Source organism: Pongo abelii, chromosome X, assembly GCF_028885655.2.
Source record: "Pongo abelii isolate AG06213 chromosome X, NHGRI_mPonAbe1-v2.0_pri, whole genome shotgun sequence".
Taxonomy (NCBI): domain Eukaryota; kingdom Metazoa; phylum Chordata; class Mammalia; order Primates; family Hominidae; genus Pongo; species Pongo abelii.
This window is the reverse complement of record NC_072008.2, coordinates 121,111,204-121,131,225: the sequence shown is the minus strand read 5'-3', so window position 1 is coordinate 121,131,225 and position 20,022 is coordinate 121,111,204. Positions and strand designations below refer to the sequence as shown.

The window sequence follows — 20,022 nt, the reverse complement described above, 5'->3', positions numbered from 1 at the left end:
TTTGCCACACCTAGTGGGGGTACAAAAGACAGTTTTTGTTCTGCTATCCCTCTCTATTTACCTATCAATCCAGCCAAGGAAGGCATTTGACTATGAATATTATTACCATATCAGGAAACAAGACAAAAAGCTGCAATTATCAGGTATTTTAAGGGAGTTAAAAATTCAAATTTACACCTTGTTTGCATACATCCTGTTTAGAGTTTTTATTGGGAGGCATATTAGTTTTTCAAAAATGAAAATAAGTTATTCCAAACTTCATAAACATTCTGAATATGCTATCATATTTTATTTGAAGTGTTTGCTCAGCTATTTATTTAAAGGCCACAATGGCCTTCTAGATTTAACTTGTTTGTTTAAAGCAGAAATGTAGCCTCTCTGGCATGTCTTTACCTTCTGGTGAACCTAGCCTGAGGGGAAGATTTTGAGTGGGATCATGAAATTACTGAAATCTTTATTTTATACTTGGTATAGAAGCAAATTTTAGTTCTGAAGGGTGCTATTAAACCCATCTGGTCAATTTATTGTTATTCTAATACATATTAGAGTAGAAAGTTATGGAGTAGAAAAATTAATCTCCAAAATCTCAATTAATACCTCTTAATTTTCTGTAATTTATGTATTCTTTAGTAATAGCTCTACATGTGATTAATTTAATCTTAACCATTCTGGTGGTACCTATTTGTGCTGAGAATATGAAAAAATCATAATGGAACATAAAGGAAAACTGAGTGGACTTGTTCATTATATTTTAAAATGTATTTGCAAAACGATAGGAATATGCCAATGGACAATAATTTAAACAGAATTTTTAGTGCCTTAATGGAAGTATTATACCACTTAACAAAAATTGATATGTAAAATTAAGTAAAATGTGTACAAATCCCTAATAAATGCAGAAATATGGATTGCTTGTCATCAGTATTAAACATTTTCATTTTTATAGCAAATTATGTGTATACTGCTAATATAAGTAGGGTGGGACCTTTTGCATTAAAATGATGCCTGCATCAGACATCATCTACATACACAATAACTCATACACACATCTTGGAAATACTTTTTTTTTTTTTTTTTCTGAGACAGAGTCTTGCTCTGTCACCCAGGCTAGAGTGCAGTGGCAAGATCTCAGCTCACTGCAACCTCCGCCTCCCGGGTTCAAGCAATTCTCCTGCCTCAGCCTCCCGAGTAGCTGGGATTACAGGTGCTCGCCACCTTGCCCGGCTAATTTTTGTATTTTTAGTAGAGACGGAGTTTGACCATGTTGGCCAGACTGGTCTCAAACTCCCGACCTCAAGTGATCCACCCGCCTCGGCCTCCCAAAGTGCTGGGATTATAGGCATGAGCCACCACGCCCAGCCGGAAATAATTTTTTTTAGCTGAAGTAAGTAATTCTGTGCAGCAGTTAATATGAACCTAAAATATTTGACTAGACATTTACAGTCAATACAAACAAGGTAATCACTGAGAAATTAAAACTAAAACTTTTATTGAATAACCAAACAAATTGCAATTAACATATCTTGTGTTTTTAAAAACATAACTCCCAGTACATTTAAATTTCTGTTTCTTTTGCTAGGGTAGACAGACCTACCCTAACAGTTTTATAAGGCAACAGTGAATACATAAATGTATTCAAAATATATTCAGAAGGTTAGCATTACATCTATGCATAGAATATATCCTCTCCTATGGTCTGATTTGAGGAAAGCAGAAAAGTTCAGCTGCCCAAAGATACATCTACCATTTGTCTGCTAAGGACTCTCTGAGGACGGCTTAGGAAGGAGACACAAGTGGAAAACAGAGATATTCATTATCATAGATTATATATTATCAATTTGGCAGTTAGTTGTTAGATTAGCTTACCTACCAGGTTGGAATGTCCAAGGGGGATTGGACACTAAGTCAAGTTGGAATGTCCAAGGGGGACAGGACACTAAGTCAAAATATTCTAATTGTGGGGAAGGCCCAATAGGAAAGGCTGAATACATAGGGCTCTTCCAGGGAAAGCAGACCTACCGGGAACAACTTAATGGGACATCTTGGGTAACTGGATGATAGCTTAGAAGAAATCAAGTTGAAAGAATATTGATACCATGTATGTATTACCTCCATTCTAACATTTATGTCTTTGTCCCAATATACATCTGTTTCAACAAATACATATTTAGCCATTAGAATATAGATATATGCTTTTCTATTTCCATAGAATTCAACACATTGCTCTGATGATTAAGAAGTCATTGTATTTTTACCTGCTGAGTATCTCTGATGTCTTTCTGACTGGCCATGAGATCTCCCTGATTGATCATGAGATCTCTCTCAGTGGCCATGAGATCTCTCTGAGTGACTATGAGATCTCTCTGAGTGGCTATGAGATCTCTCTGAGTGGCTATGAGATTTTTCTGAGTGGCTATGAGATCTCTCTGAGTGGCTATGAGATCACTCTGAGTGACAAGATCTCCCTGGCTATGAGATCTCTTTGAGTGACCATGAGATCTCTCTGAGTGACCATGAGATCTCTTGGATTGGCCATGAGATCTCTCAGATTGACCATGAGATCTCTTGGATTGGCCATGAGATCTCTCAGATTGGGCATGATGTCTCTTTAGTTGCCCTTGAGATCTGTCTGACTGACAAAGAGATCTCACTAAGTGGTTTCGGGATCGCTCAGAATGATGATTTTCTTCTGGTTGGCCCTGAGATTCTTCTGATTTGTCCGGATTTCCTTCTGATTGATGCTGGTTCCCCTCTGATTGGCCTTGATTCTTCTCTGCTTGGGCCTCATAATTGTCACTGCACTTCTCCTGAAAAGGATCCCAATTATGCAAAACAAAGGAAACATATACTTCATGATTTAAGTCATAATGATATATTCTCAAGACCATTTTTATGGGCAACTATTTCTTTTAGAATTCCACTGTGCTTACTTTTATTTATCAACCAGTTTTAGAACTAACTTACAGAATAGCTCCATTGTATCATGTCATTGGCACAAAAATGCTATGCAACTAAAACTTTAATAAAATAAAAATATGGAAAATTAGTTGTTTTATGAGTTTGACTGTACTCTAAGGTCATGTTCTGTACTCTAAGGTCATGTTCTGTACTCTAAGGTCATGTTCTACCTACCAATTTCTTGATCTATGTTTTACTAAAGAAACAACAGATTCTGTGACTTTGATAGAATATTTTGTAGTGTAAGTCCTCAGGATCAAAAGGAAAGTGTTCAAAATCATATTGTTTACTCTCTGCCTACTCAATGATCATTAAAAAGAAACTATCTTTTCATTATAAATTAATACTTAATTCTAGAGAGAAAGACGAAGTAAGGAAGGGGAAAGGAAGCTGTAAAAAAAGCGGAAGGTTGGCTCAATACTATTCAAGTAAATTAGCCTGGCAACAACACAGCTTTTCTACCTTTTCAATTTTTAAGCCAAAAAGACAGAGGAGTGAATCAGCCAAATGGAAATAATGAAACCTTTGACAAATCTCTATGATGCTACATAAATGTAAGTGGATAAAGTCATATAGACCATGCTGAGAAATCAAGCTTTCTACTAGTATATGCTGCCTGACAAACACAACATCCCCTAAATTTGGCATTATGAATTTCTAGTTTAACACTACCAGAAGCTGGAAGCAACTGCTAAACAGCAGGGGAGGTATCAGCACAAAAGATATTATGCACAGAAAACTTTTTTTAAAATAAAAATGTAAAAAATTAGTTGTTTTGCTAAAACATAAAGCTATAGCCACTCTCCAGCTTTTGTACTGAAAATCCTAAATAAGGAGATGGGGTGAAATGCACATGTACCTTTTCTCTCTTCTAAGTGATTGGTGTTGGGAGCACAGTGGGTCAGTAGGAAAGATAGGACTGAGTTCCATCTTCTAAAGACCCGTATGTATCCAAGTACCTTTCCAAAGGAGCTTGCAGTCCCTTTTATGAATGTTTATATAAGAAATAAGTACATAAGAAATGTACTATGTATTTCCTACCTCTGGAAAACAAAATGCACATTAGTTTTCTTTCCTTACAAACAAGTGAAGCCTTCAATCAAAAGGTTGTGTTGAATAAATACATGGGGTGAACAAATACAACTGTGTTCCACTGATAATAAGACTAAATCTTGTTAAGTACGAAACTAGCTTAATAGAATTGTAAAGTATTATTGAAAACTGTAATTATTCAATTTATTGGTGAAATAATTATGCTTAAATTTTAATACATTTCTTTATTGCAGGGTATTTTTTTTTCTAGTGAGTTCGGCTATGATAGTCTCAAAAGTTTCAAAAGTATGAATAATAGAAGGATACTTTCCCAGCCTGGGCAACATAGCGAGACCTCATCTCTACAGAAAAGAAAAAAAAAATTCACAGGGCATGGTGGCACGTGCCTATAGTCCCAGCTACTTGAGAGGCTGAAGTGGGAGGATTGCTTGAGCCCGGGAGGTAGAAGAGGCAGTGAGCCATAATCACACCACCACATTCCAGCCTGGGCAACGGGATGAGACCCTGTCTCAAAAAATAAATAAATAAAAGGACAAGGATGCTTTCAATTTGAAAATATTGTTTAACATTTATTCTCAGTTTATTTATGCATCTTGGACTGTATCAGAAGGAAGCTCATGTTCTTCTTCCCAAACTTTATAAAAAAATCTCCTCATCCTATAAGGCACAGATCATATGCCATCTCTTCCATCAAAGTTTCTCAAGAATCCCAATCAGAATGAATTTCTACATCCCCACAATATATAACTTATGTCCTATTATGCACATACTGCATACTGCCTGGCATTACATTTCTTTCTTAGCTTTCTCTTCCACCACCATACAGACTATTTGAAGCAGGCTGTTCTGGTATCATAGTGCCTGCATAGAGTAGGCATTGAATCATAATTTGAACAATTTAAAGTAATCCTTTAAATATTTGAAAATGCAACATGTTTTTCTCCAAAACAAATAAATGAACAAGCAAATAAATAAACATTTGCATTTACATGATTTGGCAAAAATGATTTAAGCTCCCAGAACTGCCATTTTTGATAAATGACCACTTAACACCTTAAGAAGAATCAGTTTATAAGCTAGGATGAAACATTAACACCAATGTTAGCTAATGATTCTGGATCTGAGCACCTCTCAAATTCCTGTCTATTGACTGGCTCACCTATACGTGTTTAGAGGAAATGGATTTGTACAGGGATAGTCTGTGCCACATGTTGCTTCCAGATATTTCATATCTGATATCATCTGACTTCTGGCTTTTACAGTTCATTCACAAAGATACTAAAACTCTTATATTATAACTTAAGCTCAAAGCCTCTGTATGAGGACAAATAAAAATGATTATATAGGATTAATGACAATAACTAATAATCTATTTTGGCGTTTTATAAATTCAAAAGTTTTAGTAATGACTGAAAATAGCAAAAATCAAATGTTTATTAAAATAGTTACAGGGGAAAAATTAACTAATAAACATTGAATTTAAAATATGTTCAAGGCACCATGGAGGAATACCAAGAAACAATCCCTGCTTTCAATAGAATTTAAATTAATCATTAATATTAGGAAATATAGTAAATGTAGGATTTTTAATATTGGTTAATTCTTGGTACTTATCTACCTGCTCAATTAAAGGTTGCCCATTTAAAGGGTGTTGTCCAGACTTGAATCCAGAAGGTTTTTGGGATGGTTTTTTATCATGATTTCCTTCCTCAGAGTTGCTCCTGCATCTTGAGTAGCCTATGAAAAATAAATATTTTCTGTATTTTCGAGTAGTAAATTCAACGTATCTTTCAGAAGTATTATCTCTGATCTCATTTTTTTTAAGGCTATGCACTGGGTTTTGCAAAACTTTTGATATTTCATTACTCTGGTATCATCTGGGAGTCTCACTGAATTCTAGAACAGTCTTTGCCATACTATTTCAATTTGCATACCTTAATCGGGTAGTCTTCTCAGTATATAATACCTCAATTTTGGTTTCATATGCCACCAAAGTTGGGACATACTGTCTGAAATTAAATGAAAGAATACTCCAGTAGAAAAAGGAGAGATGGAGAGAAACTGTCTGCTTTGTATTAATCATGTGAATATTTGTCTCAATTGTCTGCTTTGTTTGGGTATAAAGACAGTTTAAAAACCCATCAAAGAATATCTCCAAAAGGCTCACAAAGATCAATTTTGTGATGACTGGTTAGGCACATAAGAATGGGCCACGTTACCCTTTTTGGCTGCTCTGCCCCTGTAATAACTACCATTGCTTCTCTTCTCAGAACATGCTGAGCCACTGAAGATTCACACAAGAACTTAAATGAAGCTGTATAGGCAACTGTTGGGGCGTATAGTAATCACAATGTCAAAATGGTTCCAATCTGTTGACTAGATTATGAAGACCTTTAATTGTTGAAAAGACTTCTGTATCGTGGCAATCTGTAGCACATTCATATTAAAAAGTGCATACTGCACTTACCAATGAGGTTAAGTATATAGAGGACATTTGTCATGTTCTACCCTTCTCTTTTTGTCTTACAACATGTGTATTTTCAAAGTGTGGATGCCATAGTGTTCAGATTATTGACTATGCTCTTAACCCTCCTGTATTGCCTCCTAAAAGTGGAACTGGACCAACCAACGCATGCTTGTAAACAAGTACAAAATAACTCTCAGCTCATATGGTTACTTTTCTTATCCCACTCTCCATTAGGGAAGTAATTCTTATAAATTAAAATAAATTTTTATTCATATGACATGGCATAAATTCTTACCAACCCTGTATGAGCCCATGCCCAGAAAAAATAAAACAAGCAACATAATGCAACTTTGGAACAATATTGTGAATTCTTGATTTTACTTATCTAGTTATTCACAAATATTTCAGACTCTTTTTACCACATGTGACTATTTTCAGCATACTTTACCTCTCCGATGGTGATGTCTATGAGCATTTGATTGCTGTCTTGAAGACGATTCCTTTTTACTATGGTTCTGTCTTTTATTCTTTTCTTCTTCTTCAGCATTTGTCCCTTCTAACTCTTTATAGATTATAATGTCATCTGTATTAGAAAATACATAAAAAATGAATGAAATGGCAAAAGCCAAATAATAATGTCTCGAGTAAATAATCTATATCCTATCTCATCATATTTCAGAATACCTAAAAACTGGTAGCCCTAAAAATGATAATAATAAATTTGTTAAACTCTAACAAAGGTCAAACAATACTGACATCTTAGGTTTGCTGGAACAAGAAAGAACAATTCCTGTTAGATATATGGTAGCTTTATTTATGCAAAAGCAAAATACTTTCACACTGCAATAGCTCAGGGGGGATATCATCTAAATAAATGATTTTACTAAATGTTATTTCAGTGTCACAGAAATATAGAGCAATAGAGTCATTAAGTTGCTGACTAAATAAATGTAAATCAGCAATTAAATGTAAAGTGATAGACCATTAAATGTCTATTTGATTAAATGTAAGTGATAGACAATTAGTTACATGTATATTATCAAAAACTAACAAAGAAAAAGGAAGTGACAAAAGTAAGAAAGTGGTGATGGAAGTTCATAGAAGACACCACAGAAGTGAGGAACCTAGATTATTGTAGTAGCAGGAAGCAATCAGACTTGACTCTGTAGTCAGGCACATACTTACGTACTCAGGCAGAAAGCACTTACATGGCATAATTTAAAGAATGGCAGACAGGTACAACTTGCTCTAAAATATCTCTCCTAACATTTAGAATGGAAGAGTCTACAGGTGGGATGCTCTATCAGTGGATAAAACTTTACTCATGTTAAGGCATCTTTAGAAATAAGCAAAAGCCCCCCACACCTTCCGGAAACTACACTAAGGAAGAAGAGAAAAAGAAAAAAAGAAGGACAAGCTAGGTATTTGGAAAAAAACTGGAGATTCTAAAAGAAAGGAAGAGCTGAAAAGGGTACAAAAGAGGCAGTTGGGTGACACAGATTAACCACTCCTTTATTATTTTGCTTAGTACTAGTCCTGCCTCAGGTCTCTAAATATCTGATTCTGGGATAGGGAGCAAGATGGCAGAATAGGAGCCTCCACCAATCGTCCCCCAGCAAGGACACGAATTTAACAACTATCTACACAGAAAAAACACCTTCATAAAAACCAAAAGTCACGTGAGCACTCACTCATAGTAACTGGTTTTAACTTCTTATCACTGAAAGAGGCACTGAAGAGATAGAAAAAACAGTCCTGAATCGCCAATGCCACCCTTCTCCCACCCCCGGCAGCAATGACATGGTGGTGCCAAGAGCATCTCTGGGCACTGGGGAAGGAAGAACACAGCAATCATGAGGCATTGAATTTAGTGCTGTCCTGTTAGAGCAGAAAGGAAAACTGGACCAAACTCACCTGACACCTGCCCATGGAGGGAAGATTTAAACCAGCCCCAGTCAGAGAGGAATCACCCATCCCAGCAGCCCGAGCAAGAGTTCCCACAAACCTCTCCATCAAGAGCTACAGTGCTCTGGATCTCCAAGTAAACCTGAAAGGTAGTCTAGGCCAAACTTTTCTAACCTGTGGCCTGCAGGCCATACACGGCCCAGGACGGTTTTGAACGTAGCCCAACACAAATTCGTAAACTTTCTTAAAACATTATGAGATTTTTTCTGCAATTTTTTTTTTAGCTCGTCAGCTATTGTTAATGTTAGTGTATTTTATGTGTGGCTCAAGACAATTATTCTTTCAGTGTGGTCCAGGGAAGCCAAAAGATTGGAAACTCCTGGTCTAGGCCATAAGGACTGCAACTCTTAGGCAAGACTTAGTGCTGAACTGGGCCAACAGAGTGTGGACTGGGGGGGCCACATGACATACTGAGACACCAGCTGGGGCAGCCAATGGAGTGGTGGCATCGCCCCTCCCCTAACCCAAGGCTGGACAGCTCACAGCTCCAAAAGAGACCCCTTCCTTCCACTTCAGAAGAGAGGGAACAGTGGGGAGGACTTTGTCTTACATCTTGGATACCAGCTCAGCCACAGCAGGATAGGGCACCAGTTAGAGTTATGAGGTTCCTGTTTCAGGCTCTAGCTCCTGGTCCACATTTCTAGACACATCGTAGGCCAGAAGGGAACCGACTGCCTTGAAGGAAAGAACTCAGCCCTGGCAGAATTCATCAACTGTTAACTGAAAAGCTCTTGGGCCCTGAATAACTAGCAGCAATACCCAGGTACTATGTTGAGAGCCTTGGGTGAGACTCTGAGACTTGCTGGCTTCAGGTACCAGCACAGCCACAGAAGGTAGAACACCAAGTGGGCTCTTGGAATCCGTGATTCCAGGACTTGACTCTTGGATAACACTTCCGGAACTGCCCTAGGCCAGAGGGGAGCTCACTGCTCTGAAGGGTGAGTCTCAGACCAGGCAGCATTCATCCCAAGCTGACTTAAGAGCCCCTGAGCCTTAAGGGAACATCTATGGTAGTCCAACAGTACTCTTCCTGGCCTAGGGTGACTGGCTATGGGGTGAGGGTCCTCTGCCTTTGGAAAGGGAAGGGAAGAGTGGGAAGGACTGCATCTTGTGGTATGAGTGCCAGCTCAGCCATAATACAATAGAACACCAGGTAGACTTCTAAGGTTTTTGACTATAGGTCCTGAGTCCCAGATGTCACTTCTGGACCCACCTCGGGCTTGGGGGACCTTGCCACCCTGAAGGAAAGGACACAGGCCTGGCTGGTTTTGCCACTGGCTGATTGTAGAGATTCAGGGCCTTAAGCAAGCTAGGCAGTAGCCAGGAGTATTTGCAGCAGACCTTGAGTGAAACCCAGAGCTGTGCTGGCTTCGGGTCTGACCCAGCGCAGTCATAGTCGTGGTGGCCACAGGGGTGCTTGTGTCACTCCACCCCAGCTCTGGGTGGCTCAGAACAGAGATACTCTGTTTGTTTAGGAGAAAATAAGGGAAAAGAACAAGAGTCTCTGCCTGGTGATCCAGAGAATTCTCCCAGATCATGTCCAAAACCATCAAGGTGGTACCTCTATGAGTTTGCAAGAACCACAGCGTTACTGGGCTTGCGATGTACCCTAAAGTAGAAACTGCTTAGATCACAACACTGCAGTCCTTTCAAATATCTGGAAAGCCTTCCCAAAAAGGATGAGTCCAAAGAAGCCCAGACAGTGAAGACTACAATAAATACCTAACCCTTCAATGCCCAGACACTGAAGAACATCTACTAGTATCAACAGCATCCAGGAAAACATGACCTTACCAAATGAACTAAATAAGGCACTAAGGACGAGTCCTGGAAAAACAGAGATATGTGACCTTTCAGACAGAGAATTCCAAATAGCTGTGTTGAGGAAACTCAAATAAATTCAAGCAAACACAGAACGAATTCAGAATTCTATCAGATAAATGTAACAAAGAGAAATGATTTAAAAGTGTCAAGCAGAAATTCTGGAATTGGAAAAAGGCCATTGGCATACTGAAGAATGCATCAGAGTCCTTTAATAGCAGAATGAATCTAGCAAAAGAAAGAATCAGTGAGCTTGAAGAAAAGCTATTTGAAAATATACAATCAGAGGAGACAAAAGAAAAAAAAACAATGAAACACACCTACAGGATCTAGAAAATAGCCTCAAAACGGCAAATCTGAGAGTTATTGGCTTTAAAGAGGATGTAGAGAAAGAGACAGGGGTAGAAAGTTTATTCAAAGGGGCTGAGAGTGGTGGCTCACGCCTGTATTTCCAGCACTTTGGGAAGCCGAGGCGGGTGGATCTCTTGACGTCAGGAGTTTGAGACCAGCCTGGCCAACATGGTTAAACCCCACCTCTACTAAAAATACAAAAATTAGCTGGGTGTGGCGGTGCGCACCTGTAATCCCAGCTACTTGGGAGGCTGAGGCAGGAGAATCGTTTGAACCTGGGAGGCTGAGGTTGCAATGAGCCAAGAGCGCCACTGCACTCCAGCCTGGGTGACAGAGCAAGTTTATTCAAAGAGATAATAAAAGAGAAGTTCCTGAGGTGAGCAGATCACAAGGTCAGGAGTTCAAGACCAGCCTGGCCAACATGGTGAAACCCCATCTCTACAAAAAATACAAAAATTAGCTGAGCATGGTGGCATGTATCTGTAATCCCAGTTACTCGGGAGGCTGAGGCAGGAGAATCGCTTAACCGGGACCTGGGAGGCAGAGGTTGCAGTGAGCCGAGATTACGCCACTGCTCTCCAGCCTGGGCTACAGAGCGACACTCTGTCAAAAAAAAAAAAAAAAAAGTTCTCAAACCTAGAGAAAGATATCAATATCCAAGTACAAGAAGGTTATAGAACACCAAGCAGATTTAACCCAAAGAAGACTACCTCAAGGCATTTAATAATCAAACTCTTAAAGGTCAAGGATAAAGAAAGGATCCTAAAAGCAGCAAGAGAAAAGAAACAAATAACAAACAAGAGCTCTAATATGTCTGGCAGCAGCCCCTTCAGTGGAAACCTTACAGACCAGGAGAGAGTGGGCTGATATATTTAAAGTGCTGAAGGGAAAAACTTTACCCTAGAATAGCGTATCCAGTGAGAATATCCTGCAAACATGAAGGAGAAATAAAAAGTTTCACAGACAAACAAAAGCTGAGGGATTTCATCAACACCAGACCTGTCCTACAAAAAATGCTAAAGGGAGTGCTTCAACCAGAAAGAAAAGACATTAATGAGTAATAAGTCATCATCTGAAGGTATAAAACTCACTGGTAATAGTAAGTACACAGAAAAACACAGAATATTATAATACTGTAACTGTGGTGTATAAACTACTCTCATTCTAAGTAGCAAGACTAAACGATGAACCAATAAAAAATAACTACAACAACTTTTCAATACATAGGTAGTACAATAAAATATAAATAGAAAGAATGAATAAGACCTACTATTTGATAGCACAACAGGGTGACTATAGTCAATAATAATTATATGTTTTAAAATAAAGAGTGTAATTGGATTGTTTGTAACTCAAAGGATGAATGCTTAAGAGGATGGATAATCTTCATGATGTGCTTATTCCACATTGCAATTGCACGCATGCCTGTATCAAAACATGTCATGTACCCCATAAATATATACACCTACTATATACCCACAAAAATTACAAATAAATAATAAACAATTAAAATAATAAGAAAAAAATCTGATTCTGATTTTCTTTGAAATGGCTGACATCTCCTGGGATTATAGGTGTGAACTACCACGTCCGGCATAAAACTTATTTTTAAAAATGTTTTTGAATTATCCACACCCTGCAATGTGTTGCAGGGTTTTTTTTTTAAGTGAAATCATACGTAATTTTAATCCTTAGACTTTGTAATTCCAGAGACCACCATTTGATTTGTTGGATTGTAATGGAATTGGGTAGATCTCACCAGCTACGACTTAGAGATGAAATCAAATTGCTGCTCAGTCTCTTCATATTGAAGAGAAAGCAAATGCCTATGAACCTGGGTAAGCTGTCTAAACGTCCTTCCAACATAGGCTATGAGGTTATGAAGAAAGCGTCCTTAATGCTACAGTATTTTTCCAGATTCTCATGTCCTTTTCCTTAGTTCTCAGAATATATCATTACAGAGACATGGGGCTTTGTTCATTCTTCTCTCTGTAATGATATTCTCCACTGAATCCACCTAGAGAACACTTAGCCAGTCTCTCAAGGAGAGACATTTGATCCAGGCCTCACCAAAGAGCCTTAAATTTGAATTCTTGATATACTTACTCTCAGAAATAAACTGTCAAGACTGAAGAAAGACAGTATTCCTCACACAGTTTAAAACTGATCACACTGCTTGAGGTGCCATATGAATAATTACATTTTTATTTAAATTGCGTAATTAATTTTCTTGTGAAAAGTATACTTATATTGCATTTTATTTTACAGTGGGTTGAAAGCACTATTTTATATTTCTAAACATGTAAAATACACCACAATTTTTGTTTTGCCATTTTTTAAATATTTAAAACACTGGAAACCTCAAAAAATGTAAGTGACTTAGGTTCCTCTCAATTTCTGAAAAATTCTGACTATACATACTTCCAGAATACTTAAAACAATATATAATTGCACATATTTACTTAGCTGTCTCTCCAGCTAGATTAGGAGGTACTTGAGAAGAGACCACTGTTTATTTATTAGTGTACTAAGCGCCTAGCACAGAATACAGAGTGGATAATACATATTTGTGGATTCGTGGTCCAACATATCTAGCAGGCAGAAAGAGTTCTTTTCTTTCTAACTACAACACTTTTGCATCAGTCTCTTTTAGGTAAAAGTAATTAACAGGGGAGTGGAGTTCCTATTAAGTTCTTGCTGTTACCAGTTCGAATTTTGGTCTTATTTTTGCCTTTTATTTGTTTAAAAAAAAAAAAGACTCTAATACTTTTTGGGTATGTTTACTGAGGACAAAAACAAAAATAAATCTGTAGAGCCTTTTCCTACCTTAGCGTGTATTACAATGGAAGTAATAACCTTGCATCCAACATACTACTGCTTTTCTAAAGCATGTGTTTAGTTACCTAAAAACGAAGATACGCATTGTTAAAAAGTATTATTTTCACTGAGAAAAACATGGGGAAATTTATCAGGAGAAAGTATGGCTTTCTCATTACATCATAGAAAGCAACATGTATTTGCTATTTATTGTGTATTTTTCTTGCCTTCAAACTGCAAGGGCCTCAGCCTGGCGCGGTAGCTCACGGCTGTAATCCCAGCACTTTGGGAGGCCAAGGCGAGAAGATCGCTCGAGCCCATGAGTTAGAGACCAGCCTGGGCAACATGGCGAAACTCCGTCTCTACCAAAGAAAATACAAAAATGAGCCAGGTGTGGTGGTGCACACCTAGGGTCCCAGCTATTCTCGGGACAAAGGTGGGAGGATCGCTTGAGCCTGGGAGGTCCAGGCTGCAGTGAGCTGTGATTGTGCCACTGCACTCCAGCCTCAGCGATAGAGACCCTGTCTCAAAAAATTAAATAAAAATAAAAATAAAATAAACCGCAAGGGCCTGTGATGACTAGTCAAAAGTTTTGCTGTTCCTCCTGACATGATCAAAACTGGGATTCTCATCTGTCTAAAAAGGTATAAATATGGATATAGAGAACCAACGTTTAAAATATGGATATAGAGAACCAACGTTTAAAAGGATAAAACAGTGACCTCAAGATGTTTTACAACTCGGTGACTATGAGATCTTACAGTCATACTTAATCTCCAACTAACCTACCAAATTCAACTCAACATCTTTCCTCAGCCTTTCAAATAACCGAACCAATCTTTCCCAAAGCAGACGCTCCAGTATCCTTCCAGCTGTAATCAATCATCTACTAAAATATAAGTGCCTCCTAAGTCCGTTTACTTCACTATTATTCAGGTTACATGACACCACCATCTCTCTCAGTCTCCCAGAGACTGACGTGAGCTGTTTAAACCCCATCTTTCACCTAGATGGTTTTTAATCTCTTTCATGTCCACTGCATCTATGAAGTTTGATAACAAAACCCTGAGAGGAGAGGTAACTTCTCCAGCTTGCCAAATTGCTGGCTACCCAAAAGTGAGGGTTTAGGCCCACTTTCCGGGGCACATATAGCAAATATTTACTCAGCTTTTTCCATGTCAGGCAGCATACTTTGTGAACATTACCTGTATTATCTCATTTAATCTTCAACAACTCTATGATGTAGATTTTATTCAGATCAGGAAACTCAGGCCCCAAGAGATGGAGCAACTTGCATAAGGTCACACAACTACTACATTTTTGGGACCAAGCCACTCTGCAACTATGGCCCTTATTTCTCTGAATTTTGAGATAAACCCATTGCTTTAGCTATTTATCAGTTTTGTTTTGTCTTTTCCGTTAGCAGTTGCAAAAACATCAGTGAAATCAACACAAAGAAAAGTGCAGGAAGCATGAAGTTTTACCTCAGTGCTATAAATTCCCTTCAGTTCTGGGTTTTTCTCCCTTCAAGGTCCCAGTGACAAGGCAGGGCCTAGAGTGAGGTAAGTGAGGAATTCACTTCAGGCACAAAATTCAAGGAGGTCCCCCAAAACTCAGTAATCAAGATTAAAATATCTTAACACAATATTTTCTTTTTTTCAATCTTTTTTTTTTTTTTTTTTGAGACAGAGTCTAGTTCCATCACCTAGGCTGGAGTGCAGTGGCATGATCTCTGCTCACTGCAACCTCGGCCTCCCGGGTTCAAGCAAATCTCCTGTCCCAGCCTCCCAAGTAGCTGGGACTGCAGGTGCCCGCCTCCACACCTGGCTAATTTTTGTATTTTTAGTAGAGACAGGATTTCACCATATTGGCCAGGCTGGTCTCGAACTCCTGACCTCAGGTCATCTACCTGCTTCAGCCTCCCAAAGAGCTGGGATTTTAGGTGTAAGCCACCACGCCCGCCTCTCAGTATTTTCAAAAATAAAAATCAATGCAAAACCAATCCGTGATGAACAAAATATCAAGCTTTTTTTTTTTTAAAAGATAGTATCAAAGGCCAGATGTGGTGGCTCACACCTGTAATCCTAGCACTTTGGGAGGTCAAGGTGGATGGATCGCTTGAGCCCAGAAGTCAAGACCAGTCTAGGCAATATAGTGAGAACCCGTCTCTACAAAAATACAAAAAAATTAGCTGGGTGTGGTGGCACACGCCTGTATCCCAGCTACTTGGGAGGCTGAGGTGGGAGGATTGCCTGAGCCCAGGAAGTCGAGGCTACAGTGAGCTGTGATAATGCCACTGCACTCCAGCCTGGGTGACAGAGTGAGATCCCATTTCAAAAAAGAAAAAAAAAATAGGATCAGATCAGACCCTGTACTTGCACAACCCTCCTTCACTTGCTTCACTCTAGTTCTTAGGTCAAGAAAACTTTATTTACAAAAACAGGTGGCCAGACAGATGGCTGTAGTTTGTCCATTTAATTTTTTAAATATTTCATTAAAATATTAATTATCCCTATTAACAAATTTTTTGTGTGACTCCTTGAACTTTATACTGGAAGCAAGTGCCTCATTTACCTCACCCTAGTCCCAGCCCTGGCCAGTGACCAAATATTATTTTTAAAGTCATTTTAGTGCCACAAAATATTTCAGAACTTGTGATGAAGTTGGGGTAGGGGGAAGTAGCAGTATGGGATCAACAGGGACCATGTCTTAGAAGAGGAAATTGATACCGATCTTAAAATAGATTGCTAAAAACATCTTAAAGACAACAACAACAAAAAATACTTAGTTACTTTTCATGGCCATTCCCCCTCAGAAGTAAAGTGGGAGGCAGGTAAATTCCTCAACCTCATAAGGGCATCTACAATAAACCCAACCAAAGGTAAAATGATGATTAATGGTGAAAAACTGAAAGCTTTTCTCCCTAAGATCAAAAACAAGTCAAGGATGTCCAATCTCACTGCATCTAATTAACATTTTGCTAGAAATTCCATCCAGAGCAATCAGTCAAGAAAAAGAATAAAAGGCAAGCAGATTAGAAAAAAGTAAATCTCTGTTCTCAGATATCATGATCTTGTATGCAGAAATTCCTAAAGATACATACACACACACACACACACACGGAGATTAGCACTAATGAACACGCTCAGCAAGGCTGCAGGATACAAGATCTATACGCAAAAATTAATTCTATGTATATATACCAGCAATGAACTATCCAAAAACAAAATTAAGAAAGCAATTCCACCAAGAAGAGCTTTCAATGGAGGAAAATCAGTCTTTTTAACAAGTAGTGTTGGAACAATTAGACATCAAAATGCGATAGAATGAAGTTGGCTCTTAACTCACCCCATATACAAGAATTAACTCAAAATGGATCAAAGATGTAAATGTAAGAGTTAAAACTAGAAAACTCTCAGAAGGAAACAAGGGTATGATCTTCATGATTTTCTAGATATGACACCAAAGCATGAACAACAACAAAAAACAGATAAATTGTATTTTATCAAATTCTGAAACTTCGGGACTTCAAAGGACACTATAAAGAAGTTTAGGCCGGGTGAGGTGGCTCACGCCTGTAATCGCAGCACTGTGGGAGGCCGAGGTGGGCTTATCACTTGAGGTCAGGAGTTCCAAGACCAGCCTGACCTCTGCCTCCTGGGATTACAGGCATGAGCCATGACACCCCTCTTCATTTCATTACTTTTTTTTTTTTTTTTTCTGAGATGAAGTCTCACTCTGGCACCCAGGCTGGAGTGCAGTGCGGCGATCTCAACTCACTGCAGCCTCCACCTCCCAGGTTCAAGCAATTCTCCTGCCTCAGCCTCCTGCATAGCTGGGACTACAGGCACGCAACACCGTGCCCAGCTAATCTTTGTATTTTTAGTAGAGATGGGGTTTCACCATGTTGGCCAGGCTGGTCTCGAACTCCTGGCCTCAAATGAGCCACCCACCTCAACCTCCCAAAGTGCTGGGATTACAGGAATGAGCCACCAAGCCCAGCTGACCCTCTTCATTTCTATGGTACACTCTCCCTCCACTTATATTGCCCCTTTTAAAGTTCAGCCCTCCCTGCTCTGCTCCCCTACCCTCATCTCTAAGGTGAACCCTCTTTCCACTGCTCCATCAATTTCTGAGGTCCGCCCTCCTTGTTCCTGCTTCTCCTTGCTCCACTCCTGCGCTTCCACATTGAAGCTCAGCTCCCACTGCTCTGCTTCTCCCCCTCTCATTTCTAAAGTGGCCCTTGGCCAGGCGCGGTGGCTCAGGCCCACAATCCCATCATTTTGGGAGGCCCAGCCGGGAGGATTGCTTGAGGCCAGGAGTTCGGGACCAGCCTGGGCAACATAAGGAGACCCAATCTCTACAAAAATTTAAAAATTAGGTGGGCGTGGTGGTGAGCACCTGTGGTTGCAGCTACTCGAGAGGCTGAGGTGGTAGGATCACTTGATTGAGCCTGAGAGCTTGAGGCCACAGTGAGCCGTGATCGTGCCACTACACTCCAGCCCAGACAACAGTCCCTGACCTTATCTCAAAAATAACTAGGCCAGGGGCGGTGGTTCACGCCTGTAATCCCAGGACTTTGGGAGGCCAAGGCGGGCGGATCACTTGAGACCAGGAGACCAGTCTGGGCAACATGGTGAAACCTCGCTCTACTAAAACAAAACAACAACAACAAAAAAAAAACCTAGACAGATGTGGTGGTGCGTGCCTGTAGTCCCAGCTACTCCGTCGGCTGAGGTGGGAGGATCGCTTGACCCCAGGGGGCGGAGATTGCACTGAGCCAAGATGATGCCACTGCACACCTGCCTGAGAAGCAGAGCAAGCCCCTGTTTCACACACACACACACACACATCCCTAACTAAATAAAGTAGCCCTTTTATGTTTTGTCCTCCTTCCCCCATTTCTGCAGTTTCCTTCTTCCTGCTCTGATGCCCCTCTCCATTTCTAAAGTCAGCTTCCATCCTCTCTACTCAGCTCTGCTCACTCCCCATCTGGCTTGGAAAGTCTATTCCCTCCCCTCCTCCCCCATTTCTAAGATGGATAATAGCAGAGGAACTGGTCCAAGTAAAATCTACTTTTTCTGGGTTTGGTGCGAATGGAGGAGGTTAGGGGCCTTGATAAAGGATTTCTTTTTTCTAAGGTTCCACTCTTCGTGTAGAGGTCTCAGGTTAGAGACTAGAGAGCGCCAGCAAAGAAAGGTGATCCAGAGCGAATAACCACCAGCCAATAAGCAAATAAATGGACCAACCGCCCCTTCGAATAACCACCAGCCCGCAAAGCAGATACACCAACCCACCAACAACTCCTAGCACTACCACGCCCCGGGATCCCTAGTAAAATAGCCTAAGGCTTGCTCCTCCGGGCCCTGGAATCTAGTGATTTTTGACCCCCGCTTGGACTGAGAAGAGCACTTGGCTCCATGTGTCTGAAGGAGGCCAGCAGTCAGGTATCAATTCTTAGGAGAGTAAAATACACGGAAATAGCGGTCTATTTTCTCCGCCTGCCCCTTTCAGCAATCCTTAATCCCCACGCGCTTCTGGTCAGCCACCCTCAGTTCCCCACCTGAAAGGAGAGGGCTGGAGGTGAGGAGAAGAGGAGAGGAGGGATAGGGGCCAAGTGGTGCCAGGGTTCGTCAGGGTGGGGCAGGTGTGGAGATGCCCTGAAGGGGAAGCCTCTCCTCGAAGGGGTGTGCTCCTCCCGACGCCACTTCTAGTCAGCGCTACGCCGAGGTCTTGCGCTCAAGACCAGCGAACCCAAACTAGTGGAGACTGGGATCCGAGATCTACATACCTAGAGACATATCTAGGAAGTTAACCTTTTTCCGACTGGCATGATTTGGCAGCACTTTTTCAGAAAGTGTTAGCTTCTGAAACGAAGCCATCTCCTCTGCAACATGGCGCCACACACTCCGAGGTAGGGCGCGTGTACCGCCCCCTCACCGCGCAGGAGGAGCAGGGTGGTGGGCTAACCTGATCCTCCAATCATAGCCTCTCCCTTCGCTGTTGCTAAGCCCCAAGGGGTGGAGCTTGGCGTATACCCCCTCACCAAGTCTCCTATCAGGAGCTTGGCTCGCTAGAAGAAAAAAAAAGGAAAGACCCGCCCATCTCCCACCGATACCACTTTCTAAAAATATACTCTCCACCTAGAGCACTATCTAGTTGGCTACAAGTTTCTAGTGTATGTGGTGTTCCGGCCTTTGCCTTTCACAGTTCCTAGGACCCATTTCTCCTCTTTGCTGTTGACATTCATGGCGAATAAAACCTTATATTCTTGACTTAATGGGCTGGTGCTCTGCTTCTCTCAAATTCCAAGAGCGAGCACAAATTTAACATCTAGGGAGGATTCACAGGTTTGCAATGCCACACGCTTTCTTTTCTTTCTTTTCGTTTTTGTTTTTTGTTGTTTGTTTTTTTGAGACACAGTCTCTCTCTGTCGCCCAGGCTGGAGTGAAGTGGCACCAACTCCGTTCACTGCAACCTCCGCCTCTCGGGTTCAAGCGATTCTCCCACCTCAGCCTCCCAAGTAGCTGAGATTACAGGAGCGCGCCACCATGCCTGGCTAATTTTTGTGTTTTTAGTAGAGATAGGGT

At 40.4% G+C, this 20,022-nt stretch overlaps 1 protein-coding gene across 2 annotated transcripts; it reads right to left on the bottom strand.

Moving 5' to 3' along the window:
• Window positions 1–1,472: 1,472 nt before the first annotated feature.
• On the bottom strand, window positions 1,473–19,359 carry LUZP4 (leucine zipper protein 4). 2 transcript variants are annotated; one of them, XM_003779707.5, is made up of 4 exons: window positions 19,224–19,359; window positions 6,927–7,061; window positions 5,630–5,748; window positions 1,473–2,807 (listed from the first exon to the last, which is right to left on the bottom strand). In XM_003779707.5, exons 1-4 carry the CDS (start codon window positions 19,312–19,314, stop codon window positions 2,241–2,243), a joined length of 912 nt encoding a protein of 303 aa, XP_003779755.3. In that variant the 5' UTR covers window positions 19,315–19,359; the 3' UTR covers window positions 1,473–2,240. The 2 variants fall into 2 exon arrangements, with proteins under 2 accessions (XP_003779755.3, XP_054400960.1); XM_054544985.2 differs by lacking the exons at window positions 5,630–5,748; window positions 19,224–19,359 and having other exon boundaries at window positions 6,927–6,953.
• Between the last annotated feature and the right edge of the window lie 663 nt (window positions 19,360–20,022).